The sequence below is a fragment of the Loxodonta africana genome, chromosome 1, assembly GCF_030014295.1.
Source record: "Loxodonta africana isolate mLoxAfr1 chromosome 1, mLoxAfr1.hap2, whole genome shotgun sequence".
Taxonomy (NCBI): Eukaryota; Metazoa; Chordata; class Mammalia; order Proboscidea; family Elephantidae; genus Loxodonta; species Loxodonta africana.
In genome coordinates this window covers 16,198,988-16,219,301 of record NC_087342.1, presented here as the reverse complement: position 1 = coordinate 16,219,301, position 20,314 = coordinate 16,198,988, and the positions used below count along the sequence as shown (strand labels likewise).

Here is a 20,314-nt window from a genome sequence, read left to right as displayed (position 1 = left end):
ACAGCAAATCAGCGGTTGCCTTTGGATGGGAGTTGAGAGCAGGAATGTTGTGAAGGGTCACGAGGGAGCTTTTGGTGATGACAGATAACGTTCATTATTTTGATCGCGGTGGTGGTTTCACAGGTATATACATCTGTCAATACTTATTAAGTTGTACATTTTAAGTATATACAGTTTACTGTGTGTCAACTATACCTCAATAGAGCTGTTAAAAATACACAGAGGTCCTTTTCAACAAAATTCTGTGATGCCCCAATTTAAAATAAAGCAATTCATTTCAAGTCCTAACTAAATCAGATGAACCATAATAATCCAGACAAATTAGAAGAATCAAATATATATTTTTGAAAGAGATACACTTCAAACACCTAAAGTCACATGTTTATTAAAAATAATGCTTGAAAAAATGGTAATACTAAGAAGTCCTGATATAGCACATTCAGTAGATAGAATATATTTTAATTAACATAGTTATTATTTATTTCAGTATCTATTCTGAATTTCTTTAAAAAATTTTTATTCTAGGAAATTTAAACATATCCCAGAAATCTATTCATAGGAAAATATGAAATCAAATTTCAGGATAATCTCCATCTAAAATTTAGATAATTTAGAATCTGAAAGATCACGAATAAGCGGGTTCTGTTAATAAAATGTTTATTTTTTTCTGAAAAGCTCAAAATATAATAGGAATCTTCTCTTTACAGTTACAAATACTGATACAATCTAAAATGTACCCTTCTTTTAACTAGATCATTCCCTAAGGACCCAAAATGATTCTGAGGAAACATGTTGTCAGCTGCATACTGTTGACATTTGCCAGTTCTAACAGGCCTCTTAAAATCATGCCAACTTCCTGTCCATATATTGGACATGGTTCATTCCATCAATTTTTATCTGCCATGTAGATAAATTTCTGGTGGAGTGAGTGCATATAATTTGGAAAAGCATTTTATAAAATTACATTTGACTTGGTATTCTAAAGTTATATGGGATTTATTATGTGAGATTTTTTAAAAAAACTTACACCAAAGGAGGGGTGACAAAAAGCAAGAAGGATCCATAAACCCAATTCCAATCATTGTGTCTGATATCAGCACTATCAGTATCGACCACAATCTCACTTCAAATTTCAGCTCTAACCTTTCTACATGTTGAGCTATTTGATCCCTTGAAAACTTAACTAATGCCCAGATCCTATGGGATACTGGGTTACAAGGATGAAAGAAACACATTCCCTGTCCTCAAATGACTTACAGCCTAGTACAGGATTTCATAACATGCATTGAACATCTGTCAGTATGAATCTAAGAAAAATTGTTATCGACATTTTTTTTTTTTTTTAATTCTTAAGACTGAAGTTAACAACAAATCTTCTGGTCTTATGTTTTGTTTTTTTCTCTGTAGCACTTTATCCAGTTTCTTCCTTGGGATTCAGGAGTTCAGAAATAAACTTTCGGAAACTCTGCATGGGTAAAACAGCCTTAGAAGGCTGCTGTCAGGGTGTATTGCAACGAATGTTATTTGGTTAGCCTGAAAAAGGAAAAATATTTGTGTTAATTCTGTGCGTGCGTGTGGCAGGAGGTGTACATTTATCCTCTTTGTAACTGGGATTCTAGAAGCATATGGAGAGCCTTCATAACCGTTTATGTATATTTCTCCCCTGCAGGATCCGCCTCCAACTTCAGCTTTTTCAGATGGTTGAAGTCTCTTCTGATGCCCTCCTGCAGGTCTGTGCCAATTTGGGACCAGTACCAGGTGGATGGGTGTTCCAGGGTTCTGGGAGGTGCTAAGGGTGTCTCATTCCTTGCTAGGCTTGGGCCTGAATTGTGGTGTGGAAACCTGACAAGCGAGAACCTTGAGGAGGCTCAGACTTTGCTCCTTGCTGCCCTCCACCACACCCAGAACTCCAGCTCCAGCTCATCAGAAGCTTCCTCTGGCTCATGTCCCCTTCCTTCTTGTTCTCAATCATCACAGAGAAAGGCTTTATTTAGAGTCCAGTTGCTGGTGATAATCCAGTCTGTGAGGCATTGGTGGTTCAGTGGTAGAATTCTCACCTTCCATGTGGGAAACTTGGGTTCAATTCCTGGCTCCGGAACAATGCACCTCATATGCAGCCACTATCCCTCTGTCAGTAGAGGCTTGTGTGTTGCTACACTACTGAACAGGTTTCAGCAGAGCTTCCAGGCTAAGACAGATGAGAAAGAAAGGCCTGGTGATCTACTTCCAAAAATCGCCTAACGAAAATCTTACGGATCACAACGGGTCAACCCCTAATCTATCATGGGGATAGTGCCAAATCTGAAATTGTTTTATCCTATTGTGCAGAAAGGAGGGACCAGTCCCTGGAAAAGGACATCATGGTTTATAAAGTACAGGGTCAGTGAAAAAGAGGAAAACCCTCAATGAAGTGGATTGCCACAGTAGCTAAAACGATGGGCTCAAGCATAACAACCATTGTGAGGATGGCGCAAAACCAGGCAGTGTTTCATTCTATTGTGCGTAGGGTCGCTATGAGTTGGAACCAACTCGACAGCACCTAACAGCAACAGTATTATGCATAAGGTCACCATGAGTCAGGGGCCAACTCAATGGCAGCTAACAACAACAAAAATAACTCTTAATCCACTTCCTCACCATATGTCGCACATTAGCCAATTCATCAGTTTTCCATCAAGTATATATGTGTGTGTATATATACATACATATATATAAATCTCTGGTGGAGTGAGTGTATGTAATTTGAAAAATATGTTTTATAAGGTTACCTCTGATTTGCTTTTCTAAAGTTGTATACAATTTATTAGGTGAAATTTTTAAACCCACACTAAGACATGTTAGCACCAAAATACATCATGCACAAGATCAAAGCCTACAGGAAATATAACACCAGGATTCACATTCTTTCATCTCAAGTCAGAGGTAGTTAACGTGACTGTTAGTGAAAGTGCAGAGGCCAAGCCAGAAGCCAAGTAGAGATCCTGGAGTATTTCTGGGGGAACTCCAGGTTCAGATAAACAGAGAAAGGGAGGGCTCAAGCTTACTGGGAAATCAGAGCAGGCCTCGTGAGAAGGTAAGATTCATGAGGGCCCTAATCTCTTCTTCTCCTCCACCCTTCCCAGTGCCAGTGCTTCCTTGCCTTTTAAGGCCTCAAGATTCTGGAAACTAGTCCTACCCTTCTCTTCCTTTTCAGTAACAGTGAGGAGCCAAAGCTACAGGCTGTAAAAATCCAGGCAGAACCCAACCGTTTGTTCATTTTCACAACTTTGGATGTCTGGGTTGTACTTGCTAGTATTTTCGCCTTCCATGCCCACACATTGCTGATGAATCGTGGGGCCCTTTCCTGTTGATTCCAGATATAAGTTCAGAATCCTTTTGGAAAATTTATGAAGGTCTGTTTTTTGGCCCAGAGTGTGGTCTATCTTGGTGAATGTTCCACGGGAGCTGGAGAAGAATGCGTATTTTCCTATTCTTGGATGAAGTAGTCTATAAATGTCAGTTAGACCCAGTTGATCGATGGTGCTGTTCAGTTCAACTGCATCCTTACTGATTTTCTGCCTGCTGCATGGAGACCCTGGTGGTGTAGTGGTTAAGTGCTACGGCTGCTAACAAAAAGGTCAGCAGTTCGAATCCACCAGGCGCTTCTTGAAAACTCTATGGGGCAGCTCTACTCTGTCCTATAGGGTTGCTATGAGTTGGAAACAACTTGATGGCAACGGGTTTGGTTTTGGTATGTGTCAGTTACTGATAGAAGGGTATTGAGCACTCCAGCTATAGAAGCGGATTTGTCTATTTTTCCGTACAAGTTTTTCCTCACATATTTTGACACTCTGTTATTAGGTGTATAGGCATTAAGGATATTTATGTCTTCCTGGAGAATTGTCCCCTTTATCATGATCTTTAAGATCTCTTTAAAGTGTTAAAAAGCAAAGGTGTCACTTTGAAGACTAAGGTGCACTTGACCCAAGCCATGGTCTTTTCAGTCTCCTCATATACATGCAAAAGCTGGACAATGATTAAGGAAGACTGTAGAAGAATTGATGCCTTTGAATTATGGTGTTGGTGAAGAATATTAAATATACCATGGACTGCCAGAAGCATGAACTAATCTGTTTTGGAAGACAGACAGCCAGAATGCTCCTTAGAAGCAAGGATGGCAAGATTTCATCTTAGATACTTTTGACATGTTATTAGGAAGGACCAGTCCCTGGAGAAGAGCATCATGCTTGGTAAACTAGAAAGTCAGCAAAAAAGAGGAAGACCCTCAATGAGATGGATTGACACAGGGGCTGCAACAATGCACTCAAACATAGCAAAGATTGTGAGCATGGCACAGGACCAGGCAGTGTTTCGTTCTGTTGTACTTAGGGCTGCAATGAGTTGGAACCAACTCAATGGCACCAAACAACAATAGCATCATTATGTAATACCCCTCTTTATCCTTGATAATTTTCCTTGCTCTGAGTCAGCTTTGTTTGAAATTAATATAGCTACTCCAACTTTCTTTTGATTAGTGTTAGCGTGGTATATCTTTCTCCAACCCTTTACTTTTAATCTATCTGTGTCTTTTATTTTAAAGTGGATTTATTGTAGACAACATATTACCGGGTCTTGTTTTTTTTATTCATTCTAAAAGTCTGGTTTTTAACTGATGTATATACACCATTCACATTTAAAGTGATTATCAAAATAGTTGGATTGCCATATTTTACACAAATAACTCACACCTTCTGTGTTTGTCTGCCAACCTCACCCTCCCCCTGTGAGGTATTTTCATAAGTGCTGCTATGCCCATTTTTTTTTTTTTTTTCACGTTTCTGTAAAAAAAAAAATTAGCATGGTGCTCTTACGAAAATACCTTACAGGGGGAAGGTGAGGTTGGCAAACAAATGTAGAAGATCTGCATTCTTTGCATAAAAATATGGTAATGTTGACCATATTTGTAACTGTTTTCTATTCATTGCCCTTGTTCTTTGTTTCTTTTTTTGTCTTCCACTTTTTTCTGCTTTCTCTGGTTCTTATTGAGCATTTTATATGATTCCATTTTTCTCTCTTAGCATATCAATTACACTTCTTTTTAAAAAATATTTAGTGGTTGCCCTAGGTTTTCAATATATAGTTGGCCCTCTGTATCTGTGGGGGATGCGTTCTAGAACCCTGTGGATACCAAAATCCGTGGGTGCTCAAGTTCCTTATGTAAAATGGCACAATATTTGCAAGGAACCTATGCACATCTTCCCATATACTTTAAATCATCTCTAGATTATATATGGAGTCAATGGATGGGATTACACATAAAAAATAGGTTACATATAATACCTAATATAAATGCTGAGTAAATAGTTATCATACTGCATTGTTTAGGAAATAATGACAGGACACAAGGCGAATAGTGCTCAAATGAGTGCTGGAGAGAGACTGAGGATCTGAGAAGTGGTAGGAGGCTACAGTAGGGTATGCCTGTACATCCTTTCATTCCTGTGGTTTCAACGTAGTGCTCAGCATGTGGCAAATTCAAGTTTTGCCTCTTGGAAGCTTCTTTTTTTTCCCCTGAATATTTTTGATCTGCACTTGGTTGAATCTGAAGATGTGGAACCTGCAGATGTGAAGGGCTGACTGTACATTTACAGCTAATTAAGTCCACTTTCAAATAACACCATACCATTTCACAGGTAGTACAGTTACCTTGTAACAGTATTCTCAATGTCTCCTTCCTGTCCCTTATACCATTGCCATCATTTGTTTCATTTATCTGTAAGCTATGCTCACCCAAGGTATTGTTGCTACTATTATTTTGAACACACTGTTGTCTGTTAGATCAATTAATAAGAAAAATGATTTTATCTTATCTTAATTTATTCCTCCTCTAACACTTTTTTTTTCTATACATAGATCCGAGTTTCTGACTTGTGTTGTTTTCTTTCTTTTTGAAGAAACTTTAAAATTTCTTTTAAGGCAGGTCTGGTCTACTGGTGACAAATTCCCTCAGTTTTTGTTTGAGAAAGTCATTATTTCTCCTTCACTTTTGACGGTTAATTTTGTTGGATATGGAATTCTAGGTTGGGAAATTCTGTTTTTTGTTCTTTTCCAACACTACATCATTCTACTCTCTTCTTGTGTGGCTTCTGAAGAGAAGTCCAATGTAATTATTATCCTTGTTCCTCTATATGTAAGGAGGTTTTTTTTTTTTTTAACTCTGGCTTCTTTCAAGATTTTCTATTTGTCTTTGATTTTCTGCAGTTTGAATATGATATGCATAGATATGGACTTTTTGGAATTTATTCTCTTTGGTGTTCTCTGAGCTTCCTGGGTCTGTAGTTTCTGTTCTTTCTTCTCCTCTTAATATTCCCATTACATGTATGTTAAACCCTTTGTAATTGTCCCATAGTTCTTAGATATTCTGTTCTGAGGTTTTTTTTTTTTTTTCTCTCATTATTTTTTCTCTTTGCTTTTCAGTTTGGGAAGTTTCTGTTGACATATCTTCAAGCACATTGATTCTTTCCTCAGTCATATCAAGTCTGCTAATGAGTACATAAAGCTGCTGTGTTTCTAATTTCTATCATTTTCTTTTTATTCTTAGAGCTTCCATCTCTCTGCTATTCCATCTGTTCTTGCATGTTGTCCACTTTTTCCATTAGAGTCTTTAACATATTAATCGTTAGTTTAAATTCCCAGTCTCATAATTCCAAAATGTCTCCCATGTCTGAGTCTGTTTCTGATGCTTGTTCTGGCTATTTAGACTATGGTTTTTTTCCTTTTAGTAAGCTTTTTAATTATTTTTTGAAAGTCAGACATGATGTACCAGGTAAAAGGGACTGAGGTAAATAGACTTTAGTGTGAGGTTTTATGTTTTTCTGGCTAAAAGTTAGTCTGTGTTTATTGTTTGCCAAAGCTAAAATTTCTTCTGATGTCCTTGTTTTTTCTCCTCCCCTGTTATCTTTGGGTTTTCTTAGAGACTCCTTATTAAATAGTCTCAGCCTGGTAGTTCTTTTTAGCTGTTATTCCCTATTGTCATATATGAGCCCTGTTGATGTGGTGGTAAAGTAGGGAGGGAGGGGGAACATTCTATTATCCTATGATTAGGTCTCAGTATTTTAGTTTTCCTGTGTCCTGGGCATGTGACCTTCATAAGTGCTTCTCAGCTTTTTGTTTTGTTTTTCTCCACTCCTTAGGTGATATAGGAAGAGTATAGGGAACTGCACTTGGCTGTTTCCCTTCTCCCATGTCGAAGGCTAGAGGGGCCTGGAGTTGGGTATTTCCCTTCCCATAGGTGGGTTCCAAAAACCAAACCTATTGCTGTTGAGTCGATTCTGACTCCTAGTGACCCTATAGTACAAAGTAGAACTGCCCCATAGCGTTTCCAAGGAGTGGTGGTGGATTCAAACTTCCGACCTTTTGGTTAGCAGCCCTAGCACTTAACCACTACACCACCAGGGTTTCCACCATAGGTGGGTTAGGCTCTGGTTAAATAGTTTCCTTTGAGCAAAGGCCCTTGTTAAGGAGCACAGAATGCTTTGGGCATATTTCAATATGGTTCCTCTTCTCCCTGCCATGCTAGAAGCATAGAGGACTTTTCTTTGATCTTCACAGAACCCAGTGTGAGAAAGCGGAGATTCTCTTCAGGATGGTCCCCCAGGATTTTTGTCTCTCAAGCTAGTCTACACTCAGTTTCCAGCAATTAGTCAGGTACCCTCTATGTGTTCCTACTAGGCTCTTATCTGCAGCTTCTGCTCTTAATGAGCTCTGATTCTGTGTATTCACTTCTCTAGTTTTGGGTACAGCTGTTTGTCCCATGACTTTCATTCTCTGAGGGATCTAAGAAGAGTTGTTGATTTTCAGTTTGTTCAGTTTTTTCTTGCTGTGGGAAAGGGGAGTGACAACTTCCAAGCTGTTGACGTGTCAGATCAGAAACCGAAAGTCCAAAATCCTTTATAACACAACTACTCACAAGCACTGTCAATCTATTCAACTTGGCATAAGAAATGAAATGTATTTGCCACCTTAGTGCTACAAAAAAAAAAAAAAAATAGCCTGGAATAATGAAGAAAAAGGAGCAAGGACTGTGGCAACCCACAGGGAGGGGATCAGGGACCAGGGAGGGAGGGTTGTGTGTGTGAGGAGAACTCCCTATCATCTGCTTCTGCTGGGTTAAATGTCCTAAGTGAAGGCGTACGAAGGATGCAGTGGCTTCTCTCCTCTTTTCCAGTCTTAGGCAAAAGGTTGGGTAACTCAGGTCACAATCCACCTGCGTTAATCTCTTTTATCCTACTGCCTAGTCCTGAGAGGAAATAGAGTTAAGTGGAAATAGATTCTGTGAAGAAGTTGCCTACAGATTTTAGAGCTGTGGGTGATGTGTGGGTGAGAGTATTGGACCTTATCTGATTTACAGAAATATTTTTAGTCATTTCCAGTTTTAAAGCCTAAATGGCTGGGGGAGGTTGCCGTCTCCCACTCTGTACAGACAGTCCCTGGATTATGAACAAATTCTGTTCCTAAGTCTATCTTTAAGTCGAATTTGTATGAAAGTCAGAACAGTTAGGTACAGTTCGTATGTAACATCAGTCAAATGTTTGTCTTAGTATATAGTATATGTTGTACCTTTCTATGCATAAAAAATGTTAAAGAAACACATCCAGGTACACTAAAACATCTTTAATATAATAATACAGTAATAGTAATGTTCTGATGCATATTGCAAAGTAGCAATCCATTTGTTATTACAAACCATTGTGTGTACCTCAGATTTTTAATATAATAGGGTTTACAGGGGTTGGTTCATAACTACACATTGTACGTAAGTCACACGTTCATAACCCGAGGGCTGCCTGTACTCTGAAGTTCTGAGATTTCATCTCTGAGGTCTCTGAAATGCTATGTAGAAAGAGGAATATCTTAGGAAGAGATTATTCTTAGAAAAGGACAGTTAGTTTTATTGAAATAGAATTCAGTCCACTCAGAGCAAAAGTATCAGGCTCTGCAGGCTTGTGAAATGAGTGGTAGAGGCCTCAGCTAAGTCATTCTCAAACTTGCTGACTTCCCCATATCTTGTGGTGGTTTTTCAGTAGAGTGAAAGGACCAAGAAATGATGATTCGTTTCAAAGTAGAAATTGATAGCTGTGTTTTCTATTTTGTAGTTTTGACTTTTTTTTTCCACAAAATTATAACCCGACATGCCATTCAAAACCAAAGAAGATAATATTGTAGAATGTGTTTGGGTAGAGGAATTTGGCTGAGTTACTTCCTCTGTTCCACCTACAGTTCCCGGTAACTATGTGAAGTTAAGGGTCACCTTTAGAAGGCTTTCTTTCCTGAAGCCCTAGCAACTGCTCCAATGAGGGTTCATAGGCCATTATAAGCTAGAAAGAGAAATATGTTATTTCCCTGAACTCAGAAGGATGTACTTTTTTTTTTTTTAATGCATTAGCCAAAAAAAAAAAAAAAAAAGCATTGCCAAAAACACTTATATGTTGGCTCGTATGGTCTTTTTTTTTTTTTTTTTCCACTTCCTAACCTTACTTTGGAAAGCCTGGTGGCATGGTGGTTAAATGCTATGACTACTAACCAAAGGATTGGCAGTTCAAGTCCACCAGGCACTCCTTGGAAACTCTATAGGGCAGTTCTACTCTGACCTATAGGGCCGCTATGAGTCAGAATCGACTCGATGGCAACAGGTTTTTTTAACCTTACTTTGGAAGAGTCAACCTTTAAAGAAGCTAATTCAATTCACGGAAAAACCAAAACCTGTATAATTTAGATAAGCTATATAAAAAAAAAAAAAACCCAAACCCACAGCCATCAAGCCAATTCCAACTCATAGTGACACCATAATATATTCTTTATTTAAACAATTGAACCTTACTACTAGTAAAGTAGGAGCCCTGGTGGCTCAGGGGTTAAGACCTATGGCAGCCAACCAAAAAGGTCAGCAGTTCACATCCACCAGCTGCTCCTTGGGAACCCTGTGGGGCATTTCTACTCTTTCCTATTGGAACTGATTTCGTGGCAATGGGTTTGGTTTTGGTTTTTGACTAGTAAAGTAAAGGATTCTTTTAGAGTAAATTTTGAAGAGGAAATCCATGCCTCAGTTATGATCTAAGGACCTAACATAGACTGTAGGAACTGGAAGGGGTCAGGGAAGGTGAAGAAATAGAGGCACGAGGACTACAGACAACTGACTGAGGTGATTAGCAACAGAGCTGTGACAGCCTCTGTCTTCTACAGATATCTGACTGCCAGCCTCGTCTTTCCTTGGTCCACTCAGCCTCTAGCACTTTCCCCAGGTGTGTCTAACATTTATCTTTATCATTTTATCCCAACTCTAACTGTATGAAGAGAACTCAGTTACAATGGAATCTGTATCTGGACTTGTTCTTTGTCTTTACGCTAAGCTGGTGTTGAAAGCCTTTGCGGTTGACCTCACGGCTGCTTGCTGTGTGAACCTTAACTCTGGAAATCATTCCTCATTCCACTTTCTGTCCAATGACTCAAAGAGGAGGTTTCTCTTTCTACTGTTCTTAATTTTCCGGGCTCTCCATTTCTTTATCTCATTTGACAAAAAGCAAAGAAAAGCTACAGAGCCCAAACATAACACTATTTGGAAAGCAAAAATTCTTTTTCTGGGTTATCTCCTATCAGGTCCATACAATTTTATACTTTTCTATGAAAAAAGGTAAATTATCACCCCTCTTTCCTTATTTTAGTTGGCACTCAGTATTTCTCTTTTTGAAATAATTTGTTTTTTATTTTAATTCTGTTGAAAATATACACAAGCAGAATGTACACCCATTTGTCAGTTTCTACATGTGCAATTCAATAACATTGGTTGCATTCTTCACGTTGCGTCACCATTCTTGCTATTTCTACCCACATTGTTTCGTCACCATTAACTTCAACTCACTACCCCCCTAAACTTCTTATCTATGCTTCAGAGTTCTTGTTGACAATTTGATCTCATATAGATTATTCCTTAAAAGAAGGCAATGCCCATGGTGAACATACTTTACTAATTTAGATAAGCAGTTGTTTAGTTTAAAGATGACTTCATGGGAAAAGTATTTCTCTTACTCTGAGTTCATAGAACGTGCATGTAACTTTCAGCTATTGTATTTTAACCATTTAGCTACATGTTAAATAAAGAATCATCACGCCTAACATTTCTACTGATCATTTCTGCATCCAGGGTAGACTTGTCTTCACACCCAGTGCTTGTTCTTTCTTTCTGACCATCCTCTGTGTTTCTCTCACTGAAGGGCCTTGAGATCCCCCCAGGACCAGATAGTTTTGGCGCCAGCCCTGGCAAGGGTTGACATGGAGATGACTCAGCTAACCCAGGAGAATGCAGACTTCGCCACTCGGGATCGCTACCACCACTCCTCCCTCGTGAGTCGGGAACAGCTAATGCCTCAGTACTAGAGGCAGCCCTGAGCCCTTCTCTCTTGGAGCCATCTGGTGCAGTGGGGACCCAAATCCCAGAAACTTTGTAGATTGGTTCTCCTCACTAAGAAGCTTAAAGACCTGTCCTCCAACTGCTGCTTTGGACAATGGAAACCTAGATGTTGGTCTGTATACCATGTCTACTTCAGGGTAGCCATTGGAAATAGTCAAGGCTTCTGAAACATGGCCCACAATCTGAAGAGCTTCAAGGGGACACCGAGACCATCAGGTATAAAAGAATCAGAACCAGATTGTTCTGAAGGCCACAATAAATGGTTATTTTTAATTTAATCTTATTATTTATTTATTTATTTAATAAATAATATATTCACATGGTTGGGTTCAAAACCCAAAAGTATAAACATATATACACATACTTAGTGAAAAGTCTTCCTCTTATCCTTGTTTCCCAGCTGCTCAGTTCCTACCCCTGCCCCAGAGGTCAGCATTTTTTTTTTTTTTTTTAGCTTTTGGAAGTATACTTTCAGCATTTCTTAATGCATATACAAACATAGAGTAGGAATGTGGATTCTTATCACTCCTTTTTTATGTAGAAATGGTAGCGTATAAATACACATTCTGCAGCCTGCCTTTTTCCCTAAACAATCTATCCTGGAGACATTTCCGTATCAATACATATATAGTTTTCTCATTATTTTTCATTGTAGGAGTGTGCTATGATTTATTTTACCAGTTCTCCAATGATAGACATTTGGATTGTTACCAACTTTTGCTATTACACTCAGTTCAGCGGTGAATAATCTCCTACACATGTACAAGTATAAGTGTACGTCTAGGATAAATTCTTGAAAGCGGAATTGCTAGATCAAATTGTATATGCGTTTGTTAGCTATTCTTGTTAGTGAAGGTCTTTTTAATTGAAAAGTTAAATCACCAGAATTGCCCAGCGGTGACTAATGTTCTTTAAAGTATTTGTCATCCCCAACTCCCTGAACACCTTTGCAGGTGTCTTGGGCATAAATACCCTGAAGGGTCAGACTCATCTTGGTTTCTCTGGGAGCTCAGTGTAGCATTCATCACAAGCACCAGGTGTGGGTCCCGGGATGGCTTCCTCTAGATAATTTCAGCATATGGCCTAGTATCAGTGGTTTCACCACTGAGCCACAGAGGGAAGTACTGTTGGGCCATCTCCAACCTCTTTCTTCTGTGGTAGAAGGTCTCAAAAGTCAGTGTGCTCAAGAATCATCTGGGATGCTTGTTAGAAATGCAGATGCCTATATCTCACTCATAGACTGTCACCTGACCTATGGATTTTGGACAATGACCTGAGCCAATTCCTTAAAATCAATCTCTCTCTATATGTATGTATATATACTTATATCCAGGTTCTTTTTCTCTAGAGACACCACCCATCTTCCCATCCATCCATCCTTCTATCTAATGATCCAACCACCCATCCATCCATTCATCCACCAGTCCATGGCTAGAGCAGCCCCACACATAACTTGGTAAATAGGTGCCTAAGACCACATCACTTGAGCCAGGTACACCTCACCAATCTCAGAGCTCTATAATATAAAAATATGACCACAGGCCATTCAGGCATAAATGAGCTCCTCAGCCATCATGCTCAGACTTTCAGAGTACGGCCTGATATTAGAACATTCTTGAACTTAGGGCTAGAAACCAGAACAGGGGTTATTTTCTCAGATGTTTCCAGAAGTTGTGCTAACAAGTCCTCTGATCTACAATAGGGTACGTCCTGTACATCACAAAATAATGTGGAAGTCAGAGATTCAGGATTCCATCACCCTTCCTTTCTTTCAGGTTTCTCACTGAGGGAGTGTATATAAGGATGGGAAACAATGTGCCAGCTTATACATTAATACCTAGACAAGAGTGCACACCTGTTAAGAATCAGCATGGAGGATGCAGCTTAGATCAGAATGTTGGAATAAGACTCCTGTTATCTTTCTTCCTCTTGAATATGAGAATCCACTTGCCCTAAAGACATTTGGATAAGGAATTGGAACCAAGAGAGAATGACCAGCCAGCCTCATCACACACTAACAGGTGGGCAGAGGTCATGTGGTGAGCACACAGGACCTTTCACCACAGGGCCCTGCCCACCAGTGAAGTGTGGCCTGGTCAACGCCAAGGTGTGTCCGATCATATCCGCGAGGAGGAGCAAATACAGGATGGGGGGTGGGCAAAACTGTTCCCTCCACCTTTGCTGTGAAGGAAAGGAGGTTGGGTGGCAGTTCGTTCCTCTCCATGAACAGAGGTGAAAAATGAGAGCTGAAGAAGGGGCCCAGGAGCAGTGAGAGCAGAGTCAGAGGTAGACATGGGATCTACAGCTGGCAGAGGAGCTCCTAACCCACTCTGACAGTGGTCAGGGAGGGTCCCCTGGAGGAAGAGGGGCCAAACAGCCAGGAAGAACAGAGGGGCAGGACATCCCAAGCACAGAGAATAGGACGATCAAAGGCAAGGAGATGAGAGACAGTGTGTGTGGGACTGGGCAATGCTCCAGGTTTCAGGAGCATAAGGCATGGGCAATGCAAGGCAAGAGAACTGGAGAGGTGGGCAAGGGTGAGAGGCTGAAGAGACTTGGACAGCGTGCTGTGTGCTACAAAATGAGGGGGAAGGCTGGAAGATAACAAAAATCCCAACTCTAAATTTATAGGGTTTACTAATCAGAAGATCCTTGTACGAAATGAATTGGCATGAGCCAGACTCAGGAAAACTGTAGCTTCAGATCTCCTCTCCGATCCGTGGGCTCCTGTTCCTGCTCTCTTCACTGCACTAGAAAGCATGGGTGGAGGGGTAGGGGGGCTTCCACTCCTGATTTACAGCAAGTAGAAGGACAGGCTGAGGACCCCCACAAACTGTCACTGGAAGTTCACAGAGCCCTCACCCTATGCACCAACCATATTCGTGGTTTGTGGGAGAGAGATTAAGGGGTGGTATGTCCCTAAACTTTGTTTCTCCTCAGGCTCCTCTCATCCCTTCCCATGGCTTTAGGAATTTTTCTTAAGCACTAAGAAACCTACCCCACCCTCTGGTTCTCTTGACCCAAGGCTTACTCTAGAGAAAATAACCCCATTCTTGCTATGTCTTATCCCCTCATTGTCCACACAATGCCCAGGAGGAGAGGATATGATGTGTGGGCTGCACTGGGCTGGGGTGATTCTGTGCTATTTGCGCTGCTCCATGGGGTGTGGGGGCGTTGCAGAAATCAGTACTCATAAAACATGCTGTTCAGCATCCTTGCATCTTGGAGATGTACCTGGGCACCTTTGGGAGACTCATAAGCAGAAGTAGGTGCCAGTTTGTCAGCTTGAGGTGGAAAGAAAAGGAGACGTATAGGTCAATTGAGATCTCATAATCCATAGATAGTGTTCTACATCCTACCTTGGCAAGTAGTGACTGGGGTCTTAAAAGCTTCTGAGCGGCCATCAAATTACAACCATTGGTCCCTTCCCTTCTGGAGAAAAGAAGAGTGAAGAAAACCAAACATCAAGGAAAAAATTAGTTCAAAGGACTAATGGGCACATGAAACACAGCCTCCACTAGCCTGAGACCAGAACTTAATGGTGCCTGGCTACCACTACTGACTGCTCTGACTGGGATCACAATAGTAGATCATGGACAGAGTGGGAGAGAAATATAGAACAAAATGTAAACTCATAAATAAGACAAGATTTACTTGTCTAATAGAGGCTGGTGAAACCCCCAAGACTGTGGCCCTTAGACACCCTTGAAACTTGGAACTGAAAATCACTCCTGGCGGTCACGTGATAGCCATACAATAAAATTAAAAAAAAAAAAATTTTTTTTTTTAGATAGGCCTATAAAATGAACAATAACGCCAGTGAGGTATGTACACCTCTCAACAATCAACTGTACGTGACCTAAAGGGCAGCATTTGCCCAAAAACAACATTAGGAAGGACTGTAGGGGCAGGAAAGCTGGGCAAATGGACACTGGGTGCCCAGAGAGGAAGGGCGGAGAGTGCTGACACATTCAGGGATTTGCAACCAATGTCACGAAAAAAGCTATATATAAATTATTGAATGGGAAACTAATTTGCTCTGTAAACTTCCACCTAAACAACAATAAAATGTCCAAAAAAAAAAGAAGAGGCTTAAGAACCTAAATCTTGACAAGGTACTGTTCTTGGGCGGAAGGTCACATTCAAGTGACAGGCAAAGCAGATGGCAAGAAAGACCCATCAGCATCAGGGGTCCCAGTTGGCTGTGGGTCTGGGAAGGCAGCCCATCTTGCACCATCAATGCTGGCACCCTTCACCATGCTCCCTAGCATGGACAGCTAGAGTGAATGGAGGACGGATGGCAGATGGATGCTTGGCACCATTCATTGAGGTGAGGGTGGCCACAGGTAAAAGAGGCAGGAGCGGTTCTCTAAACAGGAGTCTCTAAGAGTCTGTTTTTTTGTTTTGTTTTCCTAAAAACACATGCGTGTGTGAGTTTCTGTGTTTATGTCTGTTGCAAAAAGCAGTATATAAAAATAAGCTGGATTCACCAAATGTAAAAGGTAAATTTAAGATGGCCAGGCTTAAAATATGGGCCATGTGGTATACATCAGATTCACTCTGGGAAGCCCTGAGGGTGGATGGCATTTCAAAGGAGTTGAGGTTATCCTCTCAGCAGCCAGCAAGAGGACTCTCTGAGCGCTGATAGGTGAGATGTGACATACACCAAATGTGTTAAGATGCTGAAGACAGAAAAAAAAAAAAAAAAACCACTGGTTTCAAATATGAATCACAAACTGAAAGTCACCAGAACAAACGCTTCAAATGGCAGTGTCAATTTTTAATGGAGCTGCTTCTCACATGGGCAACTTTCTGCATGTGTTAGGGTGAGCTTACTGCTGCAACAAACATCCCCCATTCTGCAGTGAGCAGATACCATATACATTTATTTCTAGCTCATGTTATAGTCTGATACAAGTCGGAGGGGGTGGCAAGCTCTGCTCCACACTGTCACTTGGGGACCTGGGCTTCTTCAGTTTAGTGGTTTGAACATCTAGACCTTCAAAGTCTTCCCCAGGATACTAGCTGGCAGATGAGAGAAGAGAGGGAGAGGAATACGTGGGGACCTCATTGAGGTTTAGGGGCCAGGGCTGAAAGAGCTCATATCACTTCTTCCTGCATCCCATTGGCCAGAACTAGACATAAGGTCTGTCTACTTGAAGACAGGCTGGGAAACACAGTCCAGCTGTGTGCCCAGGAAGACAAGCAGCCAGGCTGGGTGGGTGGCCAGTCTCTTCCCTGTGCTGAAGGATGAAAACAGCTAGGTTGGTTTCTTTATTGGTGGCAGATGAGTGAGTCTCCTGATCAGCCCTGAGGAACTTCACCCTTCAGACCTTCTGTCTCCAAAGGGAAACGACACACTCAATCCAATGATTCAGCCATTCTCCAAAACATTTTTGGGACATTGTTTTCAGTATTCTCTTCAGAAATTTGGATATTCTAATGGATGACAAGATTTGTCTTTTGAGGGTTCTTTTAATTTCTGGCAGCTCCAGAAATCATTTGAAACCAAGTCTGGGATTAAGGGAATTGGTCAAGTTTAAAGCACCTTCTTTGGGTCAGAAATGAGATGTGACAATATACTGACTCTTGAGGCAATTTCCAAGATGACATCTCAACACATTTTGAGGATTGACACTGTCATTAGAATAATTCTATAAGGCCTTCCAAGTGCTGATTTAGAAGGAGCAGCATTTATTTATGCAGCCGTGCTTCGCTTAATGTCTACAATATGTTCTGTGAAATAGGATGCTACATGATTTGGATACTATGTGAACACCATATTATACACAAGTAGTCCTTGGATTACAAACGAGTTCCATTCCTAAGTCTGTCTTTAAGTCAAATTTGTACATAAGTGGGCAGAGTTAGGTACGGTTCATATCTAACATCAGTCAAATATTTGTCTCAGTATATAGTATATAGTGTACCTTTCTATGTATAAAAAAACACTTCTAGATATACTAAAACATCTTTAACATAATAATACAGTAATAATAATAATGGTTTGATTTGTGTTGCAAAGTAGTGCCCATTTGTTATTACGAACCGTTGTATGTACCTCGAATGGCTTTATGGGGGTTGGCTCGTAACTACGAGTTTTACATAAGTTGGACCTTCGTAACCTGGAGATCACGGACATATACGCGGTCAGACATTGTATATGCTTTGGTACATTGAGTGTGTGTCTGTGTATATATCAAGTGACGTAGTTTTGATGCATATGCAGCCTTTTATTCATGATCTGTTGGCCTTTTTTGTCCAACTGGATTGAAAGGCCTTCAGTAGTAGAGGTGTCTGTTTTGTAAGAAATAATCCTAATTAATTTTTTAAGTATTGTTGGTTTTAAGTGTTGTTGATGTGTCCTGTCAACCCAACCAACTCAGCATGAATTTGTTCACTCACTCACTCACTCAGTATTTATTGAATGTCTATTTGTGCAAAGCTATTTTACTTGATTCAGAAACTATGAAACCAGATGATAGCAATTGCTTCCGTCATAGCCTGAAGCTCAATTTGTAGATGCTAAAAGCAGAGTGTTCTAGGATGAAGAAGTAGGAATTGGTCACAGACTTCCTGAGTGGCCAGAAGGAGAGGAAACTGAACTTGGAATAGGCTGCCCTTGGAGAGTTCACCCAAAGTGTTCTGACAAGAGTAATTATCCATAAGATTTTCTTGTAGGCTGAAGAACACGGAATGAACTCTTCTCCACATGAATGTTTATCTTTCCGGATAAACCCAGTGCTCTGGAAATCCTCATGTCTGTTTTAGAATTACTCGTATTACCTCTAGGCACCAGACCTGAGATTGTCTTCTCCTCATGAACAATGAGGAGAAGTATAAGAGAGAGCAGTGGACTTGCTCTTACCGCTGCAGTGCCAGGAAGCAATATGGGAATCCCATTGTTCCATGACATAGAGTCCCTGGGAGGTGCAAATGTTTAACATGCTTGACTGCTAACCGTAAGGTTGCAGGTTCCAGTCCACCTAGAGTTGCCTCAGAAGAAAGCCTTGGAGATCTGTTTCCAAAAAATCAGTCATTGAAAACCCTACAGAGCACAGTTCTACTCTTACTCACATGGGGGTTGCCATGTGTTTGAATTGACAGTAACTAGTTTCAGATGGTTTATTGTTCCATCATACAGCTGCATTCAGAGGTGAGGAGATAAAGCCTTATTTTTAAAAGTGTGGCCCTCCGCTCATTGGTTTAAAACTATCTCCTGGCATGCTTGCTGAAATGCAGTTCCTGGGCCCCATTTCAGACCTACTAAATCAGATTTTCTTGGGTAGAGCCTAGGAACACACATTTCAAAACACCTACTCACCTAAGTGATTCTCTAAAGTTTCGGAACCACAGATGGAAAGGCTTTGGACTGATCTGAGTCTGAGACTAGCAATCTCCATTATCGTCAGGCTCTGTAATGAGCAGTAGCAGTTCCAGACCAAAGCTCCAAGTACCATGGGCTGGTGAGGCACACGGGTCCAGGTGGGCTCCAGTAAAGTCCTGGGCAGTGAGGCACCTTCCCACGGGTCCCACTGATGAGCTAGAGACAAAGCAATTCAGACACTTGCTCTACTGAGAACAATGAGATTGGGCCTGGACCACCTTGGTGTGTGTGGGCAGATGTGTGTGTTTGCACTGGTAGTGACCTGAACATGCACATTTTGTTCCCTCTGCCTCTAACTGAGAGGAACCCTTCACTTACTTCCCATCCCAGCACCCAACTCCACCCTTCCTTCTACCCTCACCTCCCAGGTACTAGGGCTCCATAACCACCCTGGGCTCCATAGTCATGGCACCCGTCTGCACCTGGGGCCCTGTAATTCATAAGCAATCCTTAAAAATTAAAGAGGCCAATCCTTATTGGGATCCCCGGTGGCAAAGTCATTAAGAGGTTGGCAGTTAGAATCCACCAGTGCTTCTTGGAAACCGTATGGGGCAGTTCTACTCTGTCCTATAGGGTCACTATGAGTCAGAATTGACTCGACGGCACACAACAACAACAATAAAGTCTTTATTAAGCCAGGCATTGTGTTAAAAACAACAAAACAAAACCAACTCGCTGCCATCAAGTCTATTTCCGTGTGTTACAGAGTAGAATTGCTCCACTGGGTTTTCTTGGCTGTAATCTCTACAGAAGCTGATCATCAGGTCCTTCTTCCGTGGCAGTGCTGGGTGAGTTCACTTTATACTGATTCTCAAAACAACTCAATGAGTTAGATATTTTTATTTCCCCCATTTTACAGATGAGGAAACAGACTCAGGGAAACTAAATAACTTGCTCAAGATTCTACAGCTAGAAATTGGCAGAGCTGGATTTGAACTTAGGTCATTCATTGATCACTCTTCAGGGTCCCCATGGAGGACAGCCCAGACCTTATCTTCTCCTGTTAAACACACAACTACTCCTCTTTCACCTACCTCCTGCTTTCCAGAGCCAGGGATGGCAAACTATGGCCCATTGGCCAAATCAAACCTACCCTCTGTTTTTGAGAATGCATAAAATTTTATTGACACAGAGCCACACTCATTTGTTTATGTATTGTCTATGGCAGTTTTCACACTACAGTGGCAGAGTTTAGTTGTGACAGAGACCAGAAGGCCCACAAAGTCTAAAATATTTACTATCTATCCCTTTACAGAAAAAGTTTCCTGACCTCTGCTTTAGAAGATTTTCATCTCTACTCTTTAGAAAGGATCCAGCCCATAGGGAACGTGTTTTCTCAGGCATTTATATATCAGTTAAGAAATGCCCATCCTACACTTGTTCCCTTGTTGGATGCTACACTTTTGCACTTCATGGACCTAGCTCCAAAACCATGTCCATTCCCTCCAACATTCAGGGCTTCGAACTGGTTCCTTTCTAGT

The 20,314-nt window shown here is 40.9% G+C and overlaps 1 protein-coding gene across 1 annotated transcript in view; it reads left to right on the top strand.

Annotated features, from left to right (window-relative positions):
- The window catches only part of SLC12A8 (solute carrier family 12 member 8), a 170,306-nt gene extending 158,753 nt beyond the window's left edge, over positions 1-11,553 (top strand). The window contains exons 12-13 of the mRNA XM_064286104.1: positions 1,670-1,730; positions 11,250-11,553. Of these exons, the coding sequence (XP_064142174.1) occupies positions 1,670-1,730; positions 11,250-11,412 (224 nt within the window). The 3' untranslated portion in view covers positions 11,413-11,553. The remainder of the gene's footprint in view (positions 1-1,669; positions 1,731-11,249) is intronic.
- The last annotated feature ends 8,761 nt before the right edge of the window (positions 11,554-20,314 follow it).